We start from the raw sequence: 22247 nt of genomic DNA on the forward strand, positions 1-22247 counted from the left end.
GATTATTTTTCCAGGATATTCTGAGAAGTGCAATCAGGCTGACTGATTTATAACACTGCAACTTCTCTTCTGAAGACAAGCAAATGTTTGACCTTTTCCCATCCTCCACAGGTTCTCATAGATAATTGCTAATAGCTCTGAGGTTGATATTGTTCCCTAAGTGCCCTGGGATGAATCAGCCCAGCCAATTTGAAAACATCACATTTATCTAGTTATTTTCTAACCTATACTTCCTAATCTTCCCTGAACATCAGTGGTGTTAAATGTATTGGCCTCTGGATCACCATTGCCATTTTCATTGACAACCAAAGCCAAAAAAGGCATTAAATTGTCCATCTGCCAGAGAGTCTTCCTGATGTACTGCAGTTTTAAGAAACCAGCACTTTCCTTGGTCCTCATTATACTACTGAAATACAGAATTTGTATTCTTTACTACTTATATTTGCTTTGCGTATAAACTTGAAGGATACACGGAGCAAATCTGCCAGGTAACACATCTAGACGTTCTAGATGTTGAAATTTCCATCTCAATAGTCACTGGCAAAATCTTCAAGGAATGAGACAGTGCAGAAGCATTCGCTTTAGGTTGTGCTTCTGACACTGTGCAGGCACTGGAATATGTTTGTTAAGGCTCAAGAAATAAGGGCAAGAATTGTGTCCTTACTAATGTGGGAATTTGTATCAAATAACTCCACCCTACTCTATTCCTTGCCCTTCTCTTATTCTTTTAGAGAAGCCACATTTCTCTCCCTGTTAAAGGGGAATAATTCTCACAGGTGGGAAAAGTCCACTTTTTTCCTGCAGATGCAGCACAGTGCAGAGTAGGAACATCTACGCTGGCTTTGCAAGAGTTGACTTTGACATCAGGAAGAAGCTCACTGCATAAAGGCAAAATCCTGCCTGGGCTAATTGCTGCACTGAAAACCAGGGCAGGCTCCCTGCATGGCTGTGTTGGCCTGCTTCTGTTCCCTGTCATTTACAGCCAGTTCAAAAGTCTTGGTGCTGAATGTACATCCTAATGTCCAAACACAGCTGTGCAACCACTCTGCCTTCTCCTCAACAGGACATTTGATATAAGTGCTTGAATTTTCTTTTTTTTTTTTCCAGTGTGCTCTCTCCTCCCACCAAAGTGATGAATTTTATGTGTTCCTCCTGTTCCATTGCAGTCACACCTCCCCACACTCTGAAATCATGACATTTATGATCACATTTTTGTAGTCGATACAGAAGGAAGCTAATACTGGTCCACTGTACGTTCAGAAAGCAAACAGCTAGAAGATAAATAATTTGAGCTACTAAAGATTTGCTCAGTCTTCACATCTCCTTGCTGCTTTGTTTGTCTTCTAGCTGATACTGGAAAAATTTAAATTCTCACTAACTCTAAGGCCCTTTTCCTGGAACTGCTTTGTTTTTCTTACCTTTCTCCTTTCCTTAGAATTGTTCTTTTTTATTATCACCAGGTAGAAAAGGACTGCTAGGCCAAGGTATATTTTAAAAGATCTTTGCACTAAACATTGATCTACTTTTCTTAACTGCTTACCTCTGAGAAAATGTTTTCTCCTCTGTTGAGTAAAGATCTGTGAACATGAAAATATTTTACATGTTAATTTCAGGAAAATCATGTTTTAACAAAGTTCAAACTCTCAGAGAAAACCTTTTCTTTCCACCTGATTTTGGAAAAAAACAAGTTGACCTACATGTGTTGTTCTAATTGTCATTTGTAGTTATGTATATAATTATTATAGCGTTCTCTCTCCAAATGCCTTTAGAGCAAAGACATAATTAATTTTTTTCTCTTTTCTTTTTATATTTTGGCCTCAATTTTATACATAAGGAGATTACCTCTCACACCTGCTGACATGAGCGGCTCCAGAGACAGAGTCATGAAGCCACCTTCACCAGATGACTCCTCTGGGTTCAGAGTGACCTTGCAGAATTCAGTGGAAAGGGAGACAGATGAGCATCACGGTATCATAAGGCTCTGAGCCTCTCCAAGAGCTACATGAACCCAAAATCTCCGACTTTGCCTCTCTACATTTTCTACATTTTACTTTATAGCCAGATCTTCCACTGTATGGTTGAACAGTTGCATGGTGCTGCTCTGGGGAGTCACAGGGGAAGAGCTCAGCAGTAAGGGGAGGACGGGGTGATGAAGAACAAAGCAAAGAGTTCCATATCTGATAAAACCACTATGCTAAAGCCTGACCGCCTTCACATGTTTGTAAACAAAACTGAACTTCCAGTTTGTTTCCAGGAAAATACAGCATGGCCTAACCAAGTCATTCAGTCCCCCTCCCTGCGAGTCTATCCTCCTTGACTGGTTGCCCAGGCCAGTTCCCAGTCATTCTTCAACATTCTATCTACAGGATTTAAATTTTGAAGTGTGATCCAAAAGGTGCACAACAGAGACTGACCAACATGCTGTTGTGATAATCCAGGAGAAGAGCAGTCCTTTATATGGAGCCCTGTGCCAAGAAATCAGGCACCAAAGTATGATCAGCTTTACAGGCTAAAAGCAACTAACCTCAGCCATCACAGAGAAAGTAAAAAAGGTGACGATCTGGGAGGAAAACTGAGCTGTGGACTGACACTAGCAGCCTGGTTAGCATACATGATACAGAGGACAGAGAGGGTGTCAATCCTTCTCATCTCTCTCAAAAACGGAGCATGAGCAAGCCATGAGAAATAATGTAGAAACAATAAACAAGAGCAGAGAGAGGAATGAAGGATATGGTGGAGGTCTCCAAGACACTCCTTTACCTTAAGAGCAGCAGCTCCGGAGTGACATGGCTCAGTAGCCTGATGGAGGAGGCACCATGCAGCCAAGGCTGAGAGAGTTGGCAGCTGGGCTCCTCTCAAAGCTGCTCTCAGCTTTGTTGGCCTTCTGTGGCAACATCAGCCAGACTTTAAAAGGCTTTTAAGCTCAAAAAGACCAGGCTTTATTAGAACATGAGCTAAAGTGAATTGCTTTTAAAATAGGTCAGGCAAGAACAGAAACGCAAAGACTCTGAAAAGCATACCCCTACCATCTCCCTGCCGTAAGCCTCCCACGGATGTCCTGCTGCCACACCTCGTGTGCTGGGCTCTCCTCTCCTGGGCAGCGGTGCACAATGGATTAAAAATCACCAACGAGCAGTTCCTGTCACAGAGAGGCATTAGAACAACGACGCGCATATAACCTACCCACGTACGATGTATAGTTTTCCTCTGAAGCACCCTGTGTGCCTCCTCTTGAGCATCCGGACAAGTGCTATTTATGTCTGTTGTTTTGGGTCGTGTCATTCCCATGGGTTCAGGCAACTCAACACGCTCTGGCTACATACAGGCCTTCCTGGGCAAGCTTCCGTCTCAGGCCTATTTATGAGCTTCCCTTTTGAAAGGATATCTGGGAAACATGTGGCCATCAGGAGTGACAGCATCACACAGCAATGACGTTAATGCTTGTAATGCTACTGATGTTTCCAGCTTCATTTTTAAGAAGTAATGACAGCCCCAACATCCCCAAATCACAGCGTTTTCTGTTTTGCCTTATCTATCCATGCACACGTGCAAATCCACAGAGACTTTGACATCATTTTTTAACAAAGCACACAGTTTTCTGTCAAATAAAATGTCAGGATGTGATCTTCCATATTTCACTAGTGCTATTCTGCCATTTAATTTAATAACAGCTAAATATCAAGTGCTTACTATTTTGATGCTGTGTTCCATCAGCTATTGAATTAGAAATAATGAGACATGTCTAAATTTGTGATTCATGGTAAACTGCCTAAACTAATCTCAATCACACAATGGCCGACATCTAGTGATAACTGATTTAACAGATTATCATCTGTTTATCTGTCCTATCCTCTCTCACAGAAATAGAAATATTAATGAAGGACAAGTTCACTTACACTTTACAAGTCTTTTCCAGACAATATAAATAAACTTACATTCACCACAGGAACCAATTTTTTCCTTTTCTGCTATTATAGATTCTTTCATTGAATTTGACCAGTATTTTGTGTATATGACAAGCCTTTGTAGCTTCAGGTATACTGCTGAACTTCTGAGGTGATTAAAAAGTATCTCTGGTGTTTTCCATGTATATTTTCCCCATTTACCATCAGCTCGAATTCCAGCAGGCTTCTCAACCCCAGCTGCTCCTTGGAAGAGCTCCTTGCACCTGCTGTAGCAACCACCCAGTGCTGATCCTGACAGAAGTCAACCCACAGGAGTAAACAGTTACTCTGTTAGAAAGGAATTTCCAAAAATTAACTTGGCAGAATTTTAAAATATTAAAAGTATCATCTGCCCTAAAAGAAATCCTCTCTCTGTATCTTCACTCTTCACCAAGTTTCAGCCTGCACTTTTTCTCTGCTGAAGTCAAAGCAAGTGTCCTCTGGCAGATTTAAAGATGCCTTATACATATTCTGCTTCATCAAATCTAGAAATTCTCAGTGAACTGTAAGTCAGCCATAAATAAAACCAGTTGCTAATTTTTCCTTCATATCATTTATTAGTGACCATCAACAAAAAGTTGACTGAAATGTTATGAGTGATGACAGTAATATAAAGAGGCAGAATTTTCCAGGTATGTTTTTCCAAACTCCATTGCTTTTGAAAACAGGGTAACTCAGACATAATTAATTAATTTTTGAAGTCTGCCTGTCAGTTTTGTCATTTGCTTACCAGTGTACCAGATTTAAATCTGTCAAGCCAAACAGCAACCGCATGATGCCTTTATGGCTGAGAATGATGGTGTGTTCCAGATCAAAAGAACTTTTACAAAAAAAAAAAAAAGGAAAAAAAAAAGACCACCTTTAAGAGCAGGTAACAGGGCCTGAACAAAATTACCTGCTGTAGGCAAAAGCTAGCTTTTGGAGCAGAAGTTCATATCCAAGACAAAAAACGTTATATGGTCCCAAGACATACATTCACAAGAGTAAATAAGATGGCTTAATAGATGATCCATGACATACTGCACATGTCTACCCTAGCGTGGAATGGCACAAACCCTGTACGGGTGGGGCTGCAGCGTACCCCCCAAAATGGGTTCTGTGTTGATCTTCGTCACTCCCTCAGGGAGCCGGAAGGTGAATGCCCGCAGCAGGTTGGCAAAGAAAATGAAGAGCTCGGTCCTTGCTAGATGCTCCCCCAAACATACACGGTGCCCTGCCGAAGGAAGAGGGGAAGGACAGTGAGTAAATTACCCTGACCTCAAAAGTAATCAGTCATCCTCACACAAAGCAAAGGTGTATTTGCTGAGTCCAGAATTTCTTTAGGACTTAAGGCAATGAATGACACAAAACTTCATGTAATTCTTCCTTTAAAGAATCCTATCTGCAGCTATAGATAACTGTGCAGCCCTTCTGCTCTGAGTTTTGCTTCAATTACCTCAAAAACCTCATCTTCATTTGACTGACAACTTTAAAAGAATTCGTTCAATCATGTAAATGAAGAATAAGGACTTGCTCTTCCTGAGAGATGTCGTGCTCCAGTTTTGTATGCATAAAGAATCAGCACAGCTGCTTGTAAGTACTTTCCAAATGTATGTCAGGTGTTGAAATGAATGCACCAAATCAATAATTTCCTTCCAAAAATAGGGCAAGTTAGATGTATACATTTGTCAGGACATCTCTGATTTTCCATGTTATTTGTTCAGTAGAACAAATGTTTATAGTTGGATTGGGAAATGTTACTGAAAATAATCATGTTGATTTTATCACTGTTTTCCACAAAAAGGTTTAAAATATATGACCAATAGGTTTTTAACAGACATCTTAATTCTACAGTCCCAGTCCAAAACATTAATGTTTGTGCTGTCAATCCATTTACCGATTGAGAATGGTAAAAAGGCTTCCTGGCACACGAAGTTTCCATCCTTATCCAAGAAATGACCCGGGTTGAACTGTCGAGGTGTTCCCCACTGCTCTGGGTCATATAAAGATGAAGCAATATTTGGAAGAACTATGGTGCCCTGAAAGGAGAAAAACACTAACTCAGTTCTGGCTGTCAATCCTCCCCCAGCAGTCAGAACTGGCTAGGTGAGACCAGTGCTAGCTTACTTTTGGAGTTCAGTGTTGTACGCTGGTAGGTTCACTTCCCCAGTAGGAACTGTGAGGAACCTGAAGTCTTTTTGTTTCAGAATGTCAGTCCTAGCCTGACAGTGGAAGTGGCCATGTCACTAGAAACTAACAACTTTATTTGTACTAAACCCCTTTTCAATTCTAATATTAGAAGTTTCTGTGATTTAGTCTCTTGGACGACAGCTAGTTGCTTTCATGCTTTTCCCTGGATCTTTTACAGGCTTTCTGCAGGCAAAAATTCAGTCAGAAATCTTTCCAATGCCTTATCAGCACAAATCAATCACAGTATCCTTCAGTATCAATCTCTGAGGTTTTCTCTTCATTGGTTTGTAGAAACACTTGCTAAAAATCCCCTCTTCCATCCAGGGGCATCTTTCACTACTGATAACCCTCTCCCAGGAGCTACATCACTCAACTCAGCCTGGCAGATGGTTTCTTGTCCTCCTTCCCATTCAGGCTATGACCCAGAAGTATCCAACCCCACTGCTGTTGAGGAGAAGACCCTGCCACAAATAGATTTTAACCCACACCTTGCTCTACTGATGCAGGAAAGGTCTGTAGCAATTGAGATACTGTGTCTCTACCTTTTTGAGGGGAAAGCCGAGCAATGTAGTGTTCCTCACACACACTCTGGGCATGCCAACTGAGATAATATTGCTGAAGCGCTGAACCTCATGAACCACAGCATTTGTGTAGGGCAGTTCTCTCCGATCCTCATAGCAGATTAACTTGGAAGGACCCAGAACGGCATCCAGCTCCTTCTGCACTTTCTCTGTAGAGAAATATTCACCATTTCAGGTAGAAAAATATATCAAGTATTTTCACTAATTCTATTTTCAAAGACATTTCCTTTTTACAACTACAAGGACAACAACAAAATTAATGTAACAAGTGTAAGTAACCTTTATAAAGAAAATAAAAGTAGCAGGGTGTTCCAACAGCTTAAACATATGGGAGCTCTACTTCTGGGTCTGAAGTTACTTGATTGTAGATTAAGAAAAGACATTTGTTGTTCAGAAATTTGAAACTCTAACAGTTGCCTTACTAACACTTAAATGCAAGAGATAACTGATTCATCTTTGTGTTTTCTTTTGGCTAGGTGCCTCAGGCCAGTTAGAACCACTAAGCTCACAGATCTCTGGAATTTAAGCCAGATGAATCTGGGCCTTAAAAAACCTAATTCCTATTAAAAGCAACTGGTTATTATGTAGGATATCTGTTAAGTGAAGCAATGCCAACGAGAACAATGTCCAAATACCTTTAAAAAAAACATGATCTGTTTCTTGGCACCTGCCTTTTTATCAAGAATAGCATGATTTAAGTTACTTACTGCACAGGACTGTTGGGAGCATTAACAAAAGTATAAAATATGTTTTGTAAACTTCAAGAGAGGCAGTACGCACATAATAAAAATGCCTTAGATTTTTAACAAATATTCCTGTCTTTTTCCAAGCCCTTTGAAGCAATACTAAAATGCAGGGAAGCCCATGCTGCATTGATCAGTTTGTGCTCACTCACATCAAGCCTGCTCAGTGACTGCCAGCAGTCCTTCACAAAACTAGTCCTTCACAAAACAAGTCCTTCACTAGGTAGACCCTGGCAACAGAGATTTAAACACCTTACAGAATTTAAAATGTATACCAGAAAGATTTTTAAGTGAAGTAAATTTCCTTCTATGAAGAACTAGCTTGCAAAATCAAGCACGACTGCTTCAGGATCCAGTATAGTTTGAAGTGATCAGTCACTGCATAAGTATAAATACGAATCTCTGTTCCTGTAGTTCAGAGAACAAGGAGAGCCCGATTCAGGGATTAAGCAAAAGGCCGAACTTTTCCATATGGTACATAATGGAACTGCATAACATTTGTCAGTGGGTTTCAACACAGGCAAAAGTATGAATGGGTTCAAAAAGAAGCCACCAATTAAATGAGGATAGATATACTGGTGTCAGTTCATTATGAGAGTCTAGATGCAACGTATGACTCAAGGAGCCCAGGAAGGATCATTCTGCACACACCCTGCTTTCCCAAGTATGTGCAAGATATTATATTTAAATAAATAAAATTATTGAGGTGAGTCAGCACTTTCATAACCTTAATTACATGATAATAAACACACAATAACACGAGATTAAGTAGACCTTCTTGTCTGACAGCTACAAGTGGCGCAATTTTTTCTTCATCTCTTTCCTCCATTTAAAATCCTGCTCTCCTCTGGGTATTTGCACATATTCTGCTATCTAACAATGAGATTTCTGTTATCCAGCATAAGAGATCATTCTTTCTTTGCTTTTCATTAATTGTTCTATGAAAGTGATTGATGGTTGTTTAAAAGCTAGACTTAAAAATAAACTTCTTAAATATACATAGACATAACAGATGAGCCATCAAATTCCCCTCCTGACTGGAATAATTTCTGTTGCAAGAAACTCAAATACATCACAGATTTAAATAGACACCCTGATACATTGAAATCATAAATGGACTGATGGACAAAAATAAAGTCAACGTTGCCAGTTGACCTTGAGGTGATGATCTTTACTTATGTGTCCTACAGAGCACAAAGAAGGGCAGGACTCCCTGTAGCCCCCATCACTGATACTCAGCCAATACAAAGCAGAATTGAAGTAAGTTTCCAAAGAGCGACATCCCTACTATCACACATCAGTTTCTGATTAATTATTTTCAGCCATCAGTTGTGTTTACGACTAAGACAGAACCCAACTCAGTTTCTTGAAGTACCATCAGCACCTCACCGATGGCTGCAGCAGTGGCCACTGTTCCTTCAAGGATTATGCGTGCAAACCCTCTGGCTTCCCAAACAGCAGCTCCAGTCCTCTTATTCCATTGACCACCCTACCACAATCTTCATTTCCCTGAAGACCTCAACCCCTACATCTCAATCAGCCACAACCTCCTATACATATGCATACGTCCCAAACAGTTAACTCTTCCTGGGAACTGCCTTATCTCGTGACTGCTGTAAGAGCCTGTATACAGATACTCTGGATCTACCAATGCTGCCTAGCGCAGATCTACCAGTACAAAAAGGTCTATGTGCCACTAGCCATATACCAGTATCTAGGAATAATCTCTGATCCATGAAAATGTTATGACTTGACTCTTCTATTGCATCAGAGATATTTGTAATGTGCTTGTGTACTCACCTTGGATGTCTGGATTTGCCACCATATAGAGCAGGCCCCAGTTCAAAGTAGTGCTTGTTGTCTCTGATCCACCCAAGAAAAGGTCATTTATAGAATAAACCATGTTGTCTTCATTGTATGTAGACCTGGGTTCATCTTTGGACTGCAAATGATAAGAAAAAGTAGCAGTTTATACATGAAAGTTAGAAAAAACAGAATAGGGTTAAATGTGATTTTATCACCAGTTCCAACCTGCAGTGTGTTCTGCCTAGAGTACAATACAGAGAGACTGATAAAGAATATTAGACACCAAAGATGATTATCGATACAAAAAGCTAACATTTTCAGAAATGGACAAGCCATGTTTACTCCACTCAATCATGAAGCTAAATCACATGTTGTCCACAGAAGAGGATTGTTGGCTTAATTGTGCAAATAGTGGTCCATTTAGAATGTTTCATAAGTAAATGTTCCTCTGAAAATGTGTACCAGCACGTCATTCTTCACGCCTCAAGTCATATTCCATCTAGTTTTTCTACCAAGCAATACAGTGACCAGGTAACAAACACTGGGCTGTCAAAAGTTCTTAACCTGTGCTGTAAGACACATGCTAAAAGACTGAAGAGCTGGCTGACAGAAATAGCTAGTAGATATTCTTCCCAGGATGCATGTCTCTGTAGTGTGATTGAGCACAGCAGCAAAGCTAACTCAGGGAGGCAGGCAGCGGTCCAAGACAGCAGACCTGTTCCGGCTGTGCAAGGAGATGTAGGGTGGATGCCTACAGCCTGACAAGGTTGCAGAGCCCTCTGTTGCTGCAACCAGCACATGACCACTGTGGAAGGGACACTGTCTGTCCCTGCAGGGAAGCACTGCCACCAAGGAGCCGCAGTAACTACCCACTTCTCCAGGGACTGCAAAAATAGATACCCCCTACCCTGGATATCTTGTTTGGCTCTACGAGCCACTCTTGCCTTCTCACCCCCCAGTAACACCAGTCTCATCTTGTCACTTCCTCCCCTTTCTCCTTTTTCTTCCTATCACCAAGCAGAACAGGTGGAGGAATATGGCCTGCAGCAGTGGAGAAGAGGAGAAAGGAAGAGTGATTAAGTGAGGTAGAAGGAGTCACAGAGGGGAAGGGCAGCTGCTAGTCCAGGGATTAGGGAGAGAATCCAGTTCCCAAGAGATTCAGACAAAGAAAAAGTGAACCTGGTAAGGTCTAGAAAAGAGAGAGAGATGTGTCCCCACTCACAGCTTATGGAAGCTTCCTAAAGCCTTTCAAAACTCTACAGATTCCCACCTACCTCTATTGTGCCTGCCTGCCTGCCCAAAATGCCCTTATTTGTCCCAGTTCCCTTTGCCTGCTTGAAACTTCACTGGCCCTGGCACTCTCCTCTTCTCCAGCCTTGCCTGAAACTCTGCTGACTCCTAGATTATTTCCCCACAAAATGCTCTCAAAATCCAACTGTCCTCTTGCAGCAACCTCTCTTGACAAACACTTACCAGCCAAATATCCTATGCAGAACATCCCACTCTGTCTCCTCAAGACCTTCTCAGTTCTCTTGTGTCCACTCAGAAATTCAGTATTCTTTCCTGGAGGCCTTAAATAGTTTTGAAACTTGTGCCAATGAGAAAATATGCAGTGTATTAACCTGCCCTTTAATGAAAGGATTGCAAGGTGCTGTGGCATATCAGTAATTAGAAAGGATTTAGCAAGTCTCTGGTTACTGGATTCACATTAGGATGTCTATGAAAGGTAAAGATTGTGACAGAAGGGCTCAAACTGGATGATTTAGTGGTCCATTTCACCTTATTCCCCATGAATGTATGACCAGGCAGAACAAATACTTACTTTTTCAATGTGAGCCAGGTAAAAGTCAATGAAATCCTGCAGTTCGTCTGGTATCCCACGCTCTGTGTGCATTCTGATCTCTCTCCTTGTAAAAGAGCTCAGAACATCATAGCAAGACAACGCCTTCTTATGAGGACCAGGGAGATGGCACATCAGCCAGGGGAAGATTTCATACAGCTGCGGAAGTGACACACAAGAGGTACCACAAAGTCTTTATCACTACAAAATGCATTTTAGGCCTACTAAAAAGAGAAGGTAATATTCATGTTAGCATGTGTTTTTGGCATCATTAGTAAAATATTCTGACAAAGACTATGCTTATGTTTTCAAGTTGTGAAACAGTACACTATATAATTTCTAGCTGTGTTGTTGACGAGATTCAGATTTCCACAGGCTTTCAGCTCAACCACAAGCCAAATTAGAATGATTATAATTAGAATTAACTGTATTAATTTATTCAATTATTCAATTCGTGTATTCAATTGCAATGAACTGTATTCAGACGTTTAAAAAGGGAGATCCTGCCCTCCAGTGGAGAATACCAGGAAGGAAGAAGCAAAGCCGTTGCAAACTGTCTTCACCAGGATGTGCAAAAGCAGTTGATACAACCCAAAGCAAGGACTGGCTACCAGCGGCTGCTATACAAACTCAGTAATCCCCCAAAGCACCCTCTACTAATCGGGCTCTCAACGGTCCTCAATAAAACTTGAAACATCTGAAACCCAGAAAAGATGAGAAACAGCTACCTGACAATTTTGAGTGCTCTCTTCTAGAAAAGAAGAAGGGGTTAGCAGACACAACCACGTTAATTTTATCCTTCTCTCTTACTGTTTGGGAAAATCTGGCCTAAAAATAGCTGCTTTTATATCTAGAAAGTTCATGCTGATTTTCAGCTTGTATTTATGCCTGGGTAATTTGTATTCATTGTTCTTGCATCTGCAGTGTATTTTCTCTTAATAGTTCTTTTCCTGCTCGAAACATAATCCCATGATTTATTTATCAGCAGTTCTCTCCTTTCTCAGTCTTCATTTTGCTGAGCTCCTCTTATACTCTGCTAATTATACCGCAGAAAGCACGTTATTAGGTGTTCACTGGAGTCTGGCTGAATTAGATAGACTATACTTCTGTCTTTTTGGAAAACTGGTTCTTATTGTCAGACATCCAATTGTCAATTAGTCATCGCCTTATCACAGAAAGGTAGTAGTCCAGCCCTTGGTAAATTCACATAGAACTTCATATTCTTTTTGTTTAGTTCCATCTCCGGTATTTCTTTTTCTTTCAAAATCTGTTCAGAAGCCTTACATAAAACTGTGGTCTGAATAATCATATATGGTTGCCCAGATTACATGCATTCCTACTCTCAAATGCATGCACTTTCCAGCTACTATGGCACCCTACCTGTAAGTGGAATTTAGCTGTCAATGTTCAAGACAGGAACTGAGCTCATCCACCTTCCTGGCTACCAGTCTGGCCAAAACTCCTCCTCCATTTCTGAAGGGGCCCAGTCCACAGCATTCTCTCATTCAGTGCCTAACAGCATGGAATCCAGTTAAGGAATGGGGATGTGGATGTGGCAATGTCCACTTTTTACATAATACTGAGTACCCTTTGCATCCAGGAAGTGGGAAGATTGCAGCCTTCCCTCTGGAACGATTTCAACCCCTGTTCTTATTTCCCAGAACCACGTTTATTCATTGGACTAAAGCAAAGCTAGGATAGGAAGAAGAGAAGAAAAAGAGGTATATTCTCTATCCCAAAAGCAGGTCTTGCCTGCCACAACTACACACAACTTGTAGGACCAAAGCTAGGCTAAGCAAAAGAGAACCTGATCATAACTCAGTGAGAAGAATGCTCCATGGGATGTGGGGGGAAAATGTCTGTATTACAAGGATTGCTTATGTGTTTTATGTTAAGAAGCTACTGCATAAGATGTATGAGACAACTTTAGAAGTGGAACCAGAACTCCTGGGCAACTTTGAACACACTTCTGTGCAAAGCAGGCCTCTTCTAGTGTCAGGTAAGTCCTTGACTCTTAGAAGAGCACTGATAGTTTTGATTGCCAAGCTTACAGGTATATTTGCCAGCTTAGCATTTCCTATGCTCTGCTGCCTGTGTCTAGAGCTGCTCCTCACTCAGGCTGAAGGAGTGGAATTTCTCTGGGAAGTCTTCAAGTCTCCACTTTCTTATAGAAATGGACATAAGTAGCCATAGGCAAAACACTTAAGTATTTGAGTCATTCTCTCTGTTGACTGTATACAAAACAGTGTCTGAACTTGGCATGTGAATCACACTTTTAGACCTGACATTTAGTATTTAACAATCATGATGCCCAGGGCAGGAATCTGCTGTGCATGGGGGTTTAGAAACCATGACTCAGGAGCAGTCCATCAGCTTGTGCCTTGCTGCAAAGATTTAGGAGCAAACTACCTTATCACAGTACTCACAGGACAATGAACACAAATGATGGAGGCTGGTATGTAGAGCTTTACCATCACACTTCGAGATAGCGCACTGCCTGGTAAAGCCACGTAGGACATCACTCACCCATCCGGAAACTGTTGCCTAACAGCTGCCTCTTGAATCTGCATTTCTCCCTTTCCATCTTATTCAGAAAATGACAACAGATCGTTTACTTACATGATGAATAAAGCTGCCTCCAAATTTGAATAGACGCTCTGTGGCTCTAATCAGTTCATGGAAGGTTTCATCCTCTCTGGAGAAACGATGTCCAAAAACAACAGCACAAATTACATTTGAGACAGAGTGAACGAGAGGGAAAGAAGGATCCAGGGGTTTCCCTGCAACCATAATAATAAATGTCAGTGTTAATGTCTCCTATTCTGCTTTAGTGAAACAAGAGAATATTATAGGTTACCCAAAGAACTTTCAAGAGAGCATTGCATTTCACAGAGAAGCAGCAATCTTCTTACAAAATTGTAGTATCAAGCTGATACCTCACAACTATGGTGCAACCCATAATCCCAGGAATGTGTGGCACCCTAAAGAAAAGCCAAATGTGTAAAATATTTCATAGTATGATAGAGCAAATTTAGAGGTGAGAAAATAAATTGTATGCAAGTTTGCTGTCTGGCAAATTTAAAATAGGTGTCAAGCATGGGAATGACTGAAAACACTGTGGTCAAAGGAAATCTGAGGGGAGAACTGTAAGAAGAGAGGCAGCCTTATTCAGCAAGAACATAAATACATGCAAGGCTACTATATTTTTTCTGACCTTGCTAGAGATGTACAACCAGAAGTAAGATAAAATGTTATAAGTTGTTTTCAACCAATTGTGTCAACAAGATAATAACTAATTTTAAAGCAATTACTTGAAAAAATAATCTCAAAAAAACTATTTTGTGACTCCAGAATAAATTACTATAAACAACTGCATATGTACTGATGCAAGTGTCCAACACCCAATGCACAATTCTAGTTAGCAACTCATTGTTCTGGGCTTTTCTTTCCTGCACACATGCTCAGTCTCTCCTAGTTCTTAAACCATGGGCTTGGGCTAGATTTAATTACTTTTAATTGCTACAATGCTAGCCACAGCATGTCCTGATTTATTGTGCCTTTGCATAATGATCAGCATTGGGAAATCCTACTCACATGCTCTTAACCGGGTTGATCAGGATAAAATGTTGTAATGAAGACAAGATTCTAGTGCATGCAAATGGCGTTACAAGACTTAATTCATCAGCATTGCTAAAGTGTCCATATCTTTATGCACCAGCACCATATATGAGCCAGCATCGTGCCCTTGAGGCAAAGAAGGCCAACATCAGCTTGGGCTGCATTAGCAAAGGCATTGCCATCAGGTCAAGGGAGGTGATCCTTCCCCCCTGATCAGCACTGGTGACACCCATCTGGAGTGCTGGGTCCGGTTCTGGGCTCCCCAGTACAAAAGAGACATCAACATACTGGAACAAGTTGAGCAAAGGACCACAAGGGCAATTAAGGGATTGGAGCATCTGATGTAAGAGAGGCTGAGAGAGCTGGGACTTTTTAATCTGGAGAAGGGAAGGCTCAGGGAAGTATCTTAAATGTGTATAAATACCTAACGGAAGGGAATAAAGAACCTGGAACTAGACTTTCCTCAGTGGTATCAAGTGAGGCAATGGGCAAAAATTGCAATACATTAAATTCTGCCTAAACGTAAGAAACATTTTACTGCAGGGCTGATTGAACACTCGAACAAGTTACCCAGAGAGGTGGCGAAGTCTCCATTCTTGCAGATATTTAAAACCCAACTGGAGTCAGCCCTAAGAAACCTGCTCTGACTGATCCTTCTTTGAGAAGGGGTTAGACTAGACCATCTTCAGAGATCCATTTCCACTTTAAGCATTCTATGATATAAATAATAAATAAGCTCCAGTTTTACTTCCCAACGTTAGTAGTTTTGTAAATAACTTTGAACAAGAATAATCTCCCACTGGGTTTGAAAACACAGGACTGGGGTCTTTGCATTTTCAGTCCATTCCATATAGACATTGTAAGACCCTGCACACTCTCTTCTAGGACAAAAGCTGCCCTTGATTTCAGAGCAGGACAGAGAAGTTCATACACTAATGGCATCAGACTAATGACAAAAATGAATCAGTATTTATTGCAGAGATACCTTTCATACTTGCAAAGAAGTCTACCAGGTAGTGGGCCTCTTCTTGAACTCGATGCTCCAGACCTCTTTTCCCCAGACCAAGGTTGCGTAGAGTCCTCAGTGCAAACCTTCTCTGCTGCTTCCAGGTGTGACCAGTTGCCAACATAATCCCTGCATCCGTTCAAGGAAGAGCTCTTTATCATGCTAATATTTATTATAGACAGATGACATTAAAAGATTTACTAAACCACAGAACATAATGAAACTATTGCATTGCCTATGAACACAAAGACACAGCTGTGGCATGTAAGCATACGGGCAGGGCTAAAATGGACAAACTCAACTGGGTAATAAGACGACTTGCAGGATTAAGCTTGATCCAAGACAACCAGTTATCTCAGAAAGTTTGACAGCTGCTTCTCTAGACATTCTCTGAAGTGCTTGCCTCCTACTCTCTTCTATGCTTGGAGCTCACCTGACCAGGGTAATGATTCTCATGAAGGGAAAAGGGGAAGAAGTTCTGACTGTCCACAGTCAGGGAGAAAAGTTCCTATCCACAGGGCAGAAAAGTTCTGCACTTGGGCTTTGAGACAAATATCTTCATAAGAAATAAACATCATATACTAGCAGGATCTTTAATGTAGTATAAGAATCACCAATGACTGAACAAATTTGAATTAGAAATATTTAAGGAATTAGGTTTTCTTAAAAAAAGCTGAGGTCCCAAATAAAATAAAGGTTGTTTCATAATGAAAATCAGGAGTTTGGGAATTTCCAGTATGGGTGGGGAGTATGAAACCTACAGCAATGTTGAAACAGAAGTGCACTGAATCTCTAGATGTAACTGTGAGAGTAAGAAAATATTCACAAAAGGAAGGGAATGGGAAGAAGATCCCACCATCAAGCTCACTCTTCAATTGAAAACATAATTGTGGGAGGCAGCAAGTCCAGGACAAGGAAGTGTGCTGTTCCCTGCTCTTCCTCCACTTCTCTGTGGCACAACCTAGCACTGCCTCACCTCATCACCTCTGAATCTGCTCCACTCAGTATTTCACAGAAGGCAGTATGAATCTTTTTTCTTTTGCTGGTCCTTTCCTCCTCTTACTATCCAAAGGCTATTTTTCACCCCTCCCTACTTTGCAGTTCACCTGGCAGCCATTCCTCATAGACAAACCCTGCTACTGTGGTACCTTCAGAAGTGGTTACAAACTACAAAACAGCTGCAATTTGTCAAGACTATATTTATCGCAAGAAAATCTCACCTTTTCCTTTGGCCATTGCTCTGAAGAAAGGAGACACCAGCCTCCCAGAAACGTCTTCAGGGTGCATGGTCATACCATCCTTAACTGCCTGAAACCCATTCAGTACGATCACTGGGGCCCATCCAAACCATAAGGTGAATATGTTGCCATGAATTTTTGCCAGCTATAGATGGGAGAGAAGCCAGGAAAGCACAGATTAAATCCCCCACACTGCAAACAAACAGAAGATGAACCTGGTTTTATACTGATTAACAGGACCAGCCCTAAGGCAGAATGATGTTCTCCACCTTTCCCACAGGATTACAATTATCTGTGAGAAAGCACGACTGTCTTTTCCAGCCTTCACTGTTGGAAACAACTGAGTATTCCAGCCTTTCAGAGCCACAGATCTATGCCAAGAAACATTAGGTAGCTTATATTACTGTATATAAGCCAAGGCTCAGTTCACAACAATTCATGTGATAAAGGGTATTTTCTATGCATGAATTTATTTCAAGAGGTTTTCTATCATTTGTACTGGCAAAGTGGCACAGAGGGATCACAGAAATATCAGACAAGTAACTAGCTTGTAGAAACGGGACCAGTTACCTTCTTCTTTCCCCCTGCCCATTTGCATATTTAGGTACTGGAACTTGAGCAAGACCATTCTGTCTCCCAGTGTCCTTACTTCCTGCCTGAACCTGCCCTTTGGTTGGAATCACTGGCGTGCCTTGTCCAAATCAGTGACAGAAGCTGCTGGAGTTGTCTATTGAGAATCCTGAAAGCACTGTGAGAATCAACAGAATGAAATAGAGGTGGCTTTGTGCACAGAAGTACTCCTCAAAAAACAACTAACAAAAGGTTTGAGGATTTTTTTTAGATCCTGTCAATACCAACAAGCATATACACACATAGTGCATCTTAAGCATCGATTTACTGCTCAAGCTAGAGAGGGCCAGTGCTTGGAAAACTAAAAATCCATGCTGTGAAAGTCATTTTTTAAAAAAAGTATTTCTTTTTGCTAACTGCAAATCTGAAATATTATCCCTAAAGGTATTTAATCCTAAATTATATCAATTTTCACATGAATTTGCCAAATTTAGTGTTAAGGGGTGATGGAAGGATATCAAGTTTCGCATGAATTTGTCAAATTCAGTATTAAAAGACGATGAGTTTAAGCATTGGAATGATTTTCACACATTCAGAACTTCCAATACCGATTTTCTTAGCTTGGCAAACTAATTTATGCTGTAATAACTTTTTTTTATTTTGCCAACCAAACTAGCAGTTCTGACCCAAACCAAGTACAATATCACAGCGGCGAGTTAACAATTACAGTATGTTAGCAATGTAGTTTTGGGAGAGGATGTTTTCACATAGCAAACAACACGAGAAATGGGAAATTACAAAGACTTTTAAACAATTAGGAGTATCTGAAAATAAATACCTTCATGAGGAGATCACGATTAAACTGAAAGTTCATCTGTATCAAGGTCCCAAAAACTGGGAGAGGGATTGGTCCAGGAGGAAGCCGTCTCCGTACTCGTTGCAACTTAAAAAACTGCATAATTAGAAGAAATACAGCCAAGGCTATAAGAACTTGACTTATTGTCAGCATTTTAATGGCTGCCTTTACAAGCTTGTCTTTATTGAAAGTAGTCTATTGAAGATATTAAGGCTGGTTGCTCAACCAGTTTTTTCAGAAGAGTTTAAATTTCATGTAATAACTATTCCCCACCCCTAACCCTCCCTCTTTATTATCAACCACTCCCTTTTTGTCCCACTTATTACATTCTCATTTCCAAGCATATTTAATAGATGCATACCCCTCTCCCTCTTCTCATTCAGATTATATTTATCAAATACAGATTACAGGATTTGTAGGAATGGTGTCTTAAAAGACTAGGGCCAAGATTTTCCAGGCAATGTAGATACACATATCCACATGTAAATTCTCCACCTAATTTTCTGAAATAATTGTGGATGGTATGTGCTCCTACAAATACTTCATGAATGCTTTTAAAAAAGCAATAGCCATCCATACAAATTAAGCATGCAAATGTAAGTGGATATTAAATCTTGGAGTTTTTAAAATGTTTTGTATATATCCCATTTACATGTATACCCAGTAATGGCAAGGCTGATAAAAGTTAAAAGCCCACATTTATCTTTAGATAGATATATGAGTATCTAATGCTTAATACAAAAAGCAAAATTTGTTAGGCTTTCAAATTTCATTGAAAACATAACTTGTTTAATATATAACCTCACTTTTTTTTTTTCCTAACCTATTTGCAATAGCTAACTTCAGTGAAGATTTTGCCTGCTTCTGAATTTCTCCTTTCAATCTTGACATAAAGGTGGATACCCTAAAGGATATTTTGAGCAATCATCAGAAAGCTTGCCAGATTAATAAAGCATATACATATGTAAAGTACCTCTAGCATGAAACACACAGATAAAAAAAGCCATGGGAAAAACCAAGTGGGAATCTTGAACTACAACCAGAACTAAGGGCCCCAGCAAGAACTGGTCATGACATGCGTGTGCCGTACTTGGTAACTTGAGAATAAACGCAGTCTGTAGCCGAGGCTCTTTGCCAAGCGTTAACACACACAGGAAGTATAAACCTAGCATCAGGGGAGTTTACATGCCTGCAATCAGACCATGAAAACCGTGTGAGAGGGATTCTGGGCACCACGTAACAATGACAGTTATGGCCCTGTGTTACGGACCTAGATTGAAATGCTAATGGATAAATGCTTCCCTATGAAAAATGCCCATCCCCTGAAAGCAAAACACTCGTAAACGAAATACGTTTTCACTAATCTTCTGAAAACCTGCCAAGACGACTTGTGCATCAGCTTGCTTCTTTCAAGTGCCCTGTCTTTGGGACAGAAACTGTTTCACAGGATTTGTGGCTCTGGGACATGAAACACCTTTATCCAGAAAGAACATCCTGGAGTTTGCCAGCCCACAGATTCCAGACCTCCAAGTCAATTAGCCTCCGATCACTGCACTTCGTTACCACCAAAGCATAACTGATTAACGTGTATTAACCAAGAAAGGGATGTTTCTACATTTCTACAAAAGCTTTGTTTGTTTACAATAAAAAGCTTATTTTTCAAGGCACTTATTTCTAATCTAACTTTCTCCTTCAATAGGGAAAAAAAAAATCTCTTTAAAAAGAAATTCTGATAAGTTTTACCTGCTCTGTATCCAGCGTAATTTTACAAAATCTACTTAAAATTCACCAATTTATCAGAATTTTTCATTTGGAATCAATGTAGTGCCCTCCCTGGCCTTTTAGATATTCAAAGATTTTTCCATCTAAATTATTTTTTTCAACATGAAAAGTAATTTTTGTCCAGTGATCTTTTCCATGGGGAAGTGAAGAAGTTAAGGCCCGGGGCCTTCACCGCCTCCAGGGCTGTAGCCTCACAAGAGGACCTCTATTTCTTATTTTAACCTTGCAGCCTTGAGTTTTCACGTTATCAGTCCCTTCAGCTTCTTCTCAGATTCACCCACATCCTTTGTCATAGTCTTAACACCAGCCTGAAGCTCTTCCTTCCTTATTCCTTTGCCATCATTTCTGCTAACAAGTTCCTCTGATATGGGGATCCAGGTCTCCACTCATGCTCTGGCCACTTCAGGAGGCTTTAAAACCTCTTTTCTGGTGGTGTTTTCCTGAGGGAGTAAGAAGATTTCCTGTCTTTTCCAGACTTTGGCCCTCTGCCCCCCTCCATGATGCCAAGGCCCTGCCCTGGCAGCAGTCGTGTCCTCCTTCCCCGTCTAAAATGGGGGCACACTACAAGGGCAGGTGCAGCCAGGAAAAAATAAAAGGGGAGGAAATGGAGCCGAACAGAAAGCAGATCGGCACATGCAGTCACCACCGTGCTGGAGAAGGGAGTAGGCATGAGGAGGCGCTCCCAAGCCCCGGCCCTCCTCCATCCTACGTGAGGCGGCCATTGTGGGAAGCTGCTCTGTAAGGATGCGCGTGGTTCCCTCCGAAGGGCTGCGTGACACCGTTGCATAAATGATTCCCCCACGAGCCAGCAGCCTGCCTTCCCCTCAGGTTGTCTCCAAGCGCCAGTCCGGGTGCTTTTTTCCCAGATCTTTCTGCAACATCTGCCTGTGACAGCTTGGTTGCCTCCCCACTGCCCACTCAAGATGGCCGCAGCCTTCCCCCCAGGCTGGCCGGCTCCTAAAATGACTTCCCTACCACAGCATGAGGCGGCAAGTGGCAATGCATCACCAGGCCCCTCTGCCTTCCTCCTTCACACTGGTCAAAGACCAGATTTCTCTCTGGACTCAGCTGGACTTTCTCTGTATCTTCTCTTTACCCAGCACTGCCTCTCTCTTCCTGAGGAACCTCATTAAATTCCCATCTTTCTCCCCACCAGGTAACAATCCAGAACTTAAATAGAATATATATGTTTTTACATTGTATTTCTATGGCAGGCAACAAAGATTCAGTTTAAATTCCAATATCCATCTTAGATCTCCAGTTCCCCCCGGACAGTCTTTGTTTCCACCAGAGTTTTAAGTGTGAAACTCTGAGACATTGAGGTCCACTTAATTTTTCGCAGATATTTCTCTAGGATGGCACGGCTCCTTAGATCACACACTAACTCAACCCCAGTGATGATTTTTTAGTAGTAAACTTTTTCAAGACTCTTAGCAGAATCCAGACATTGCAGCATACAGCCAAAACCCTCCCAACACAACAGGTCTCCTAAATGATGAAGCAACAACTGCTGCAGGGACTCATCGAACACCAGAGACGCAGAAGGTCCTGGGAGCATGCGTGGAGATTCAGAAACAAGGATTGAGTAATTTTTGTTTCATGTGCAGAAATGGTGATACTCTGATGCTGACTACATTCTCCAAAACTAAACACATTTTCACAACAAAATGAATGCAGTCGACGAGGCTATTATCAATGTCCTACCAGAAAGAGGAAGGGAGAAGCTGGCACTTACCCACGCTGATATCTGTGTTATCAATCCATTACTTGGTCTTTTCTCCTTAAGCTTTCTGACATCCACTCCTTTTTCAAAATGGTATTTTCTTACTGCTGTTAGTGACTATAAAGCCTCAGGCTGCTTTCTTCCATGATGACATTATTTCCCTGTATCTTCTGCTTGTAGAGGTGAAGTGGCTGCAGTCCATACTCTCATTATTAGCTTTTATCTTAATGCATACAAAGCAATGCTGTTAGAGAACGTAACTATGGCTACTCTGCATGTAATTTAAGAAACTGCGTAGAATAGGGAAAGACAAAAAACTGCATAGTGTAGAAAAGGGAGTAAAACCAGAAAGAGGATACAAGAGAGAATCA

General features: G+C 41.0%; 1 protein-coding gene across 1 annotated transcript; it reads right to left on the reverse strand.

The window, feature by feature from the left end:
- Positions 1–4978: 4978 nt before the first annotated feature.
- On the reverse strand, positions 4979–18536 carry LOC104253956 (cytochrome P450 2J4). The gene is made up of 9 exons (XM_009807568.2): positions 18354–18536; positions 16928–17090; positions 15687–15836; positions 13703–13863; positions 11066–11242; positions 9238–9379; positions 6656–6843; positions 5821–5962; positions 4979–5157 (listed from the first exon to the last, which is right to left on the reverse strand). The coding sequence occupies exons 1-9, from the start codon at positions 18522–18524 to the stop codon at positions 4979–4981; spliced, it is 1473 nt and encodes a 490-aa protein (XP_009805870.1). The 5' UTR covers positions 18525–18536.
- Between the last annotated feature and the right edge of the window lie 3711 nt (positions 18537–22247).

Source organism: Gavia stellata, chromosome 11 (assembly GCF_030936135.1).
Source record: "Gavia stellata isolate bGavSte3 chromosome 11, bGavSte3.hap2, whole genome shotgun sequence".
Lineage (NCBI taxonomy): Eukaryota > Metazoa > Chordata > Aves > Gaviiformes > Gaviidae > Gavia > Gavia stellata.

Excerpts from the sequence above, each read along its gene's own strand:
- LOC104253956 (XM_009807568.2), bottom strand. The coding sequence starts at position 18,524 with ATGCTGACAATAAGTCAAGTTCTTATAGCCTTGGCTGTATTTCTTCTA. Across the intron at positions 6,844-9,237 it reads GGCAAATCCAGACATCCAAG|AGAAAGTGCAGAAGGAGCTG; the intron begins GTGAGTACACAA and ends ATTTCTCTACAG. Across the intron at positions 5,963-6,655 it reads TCGGCTTTCCCCTCAAAAAG|GGCACCATAGTTCTTCCAAA; the intron begins GTAGAGACACAG and ends TTCTCCTTTCAG.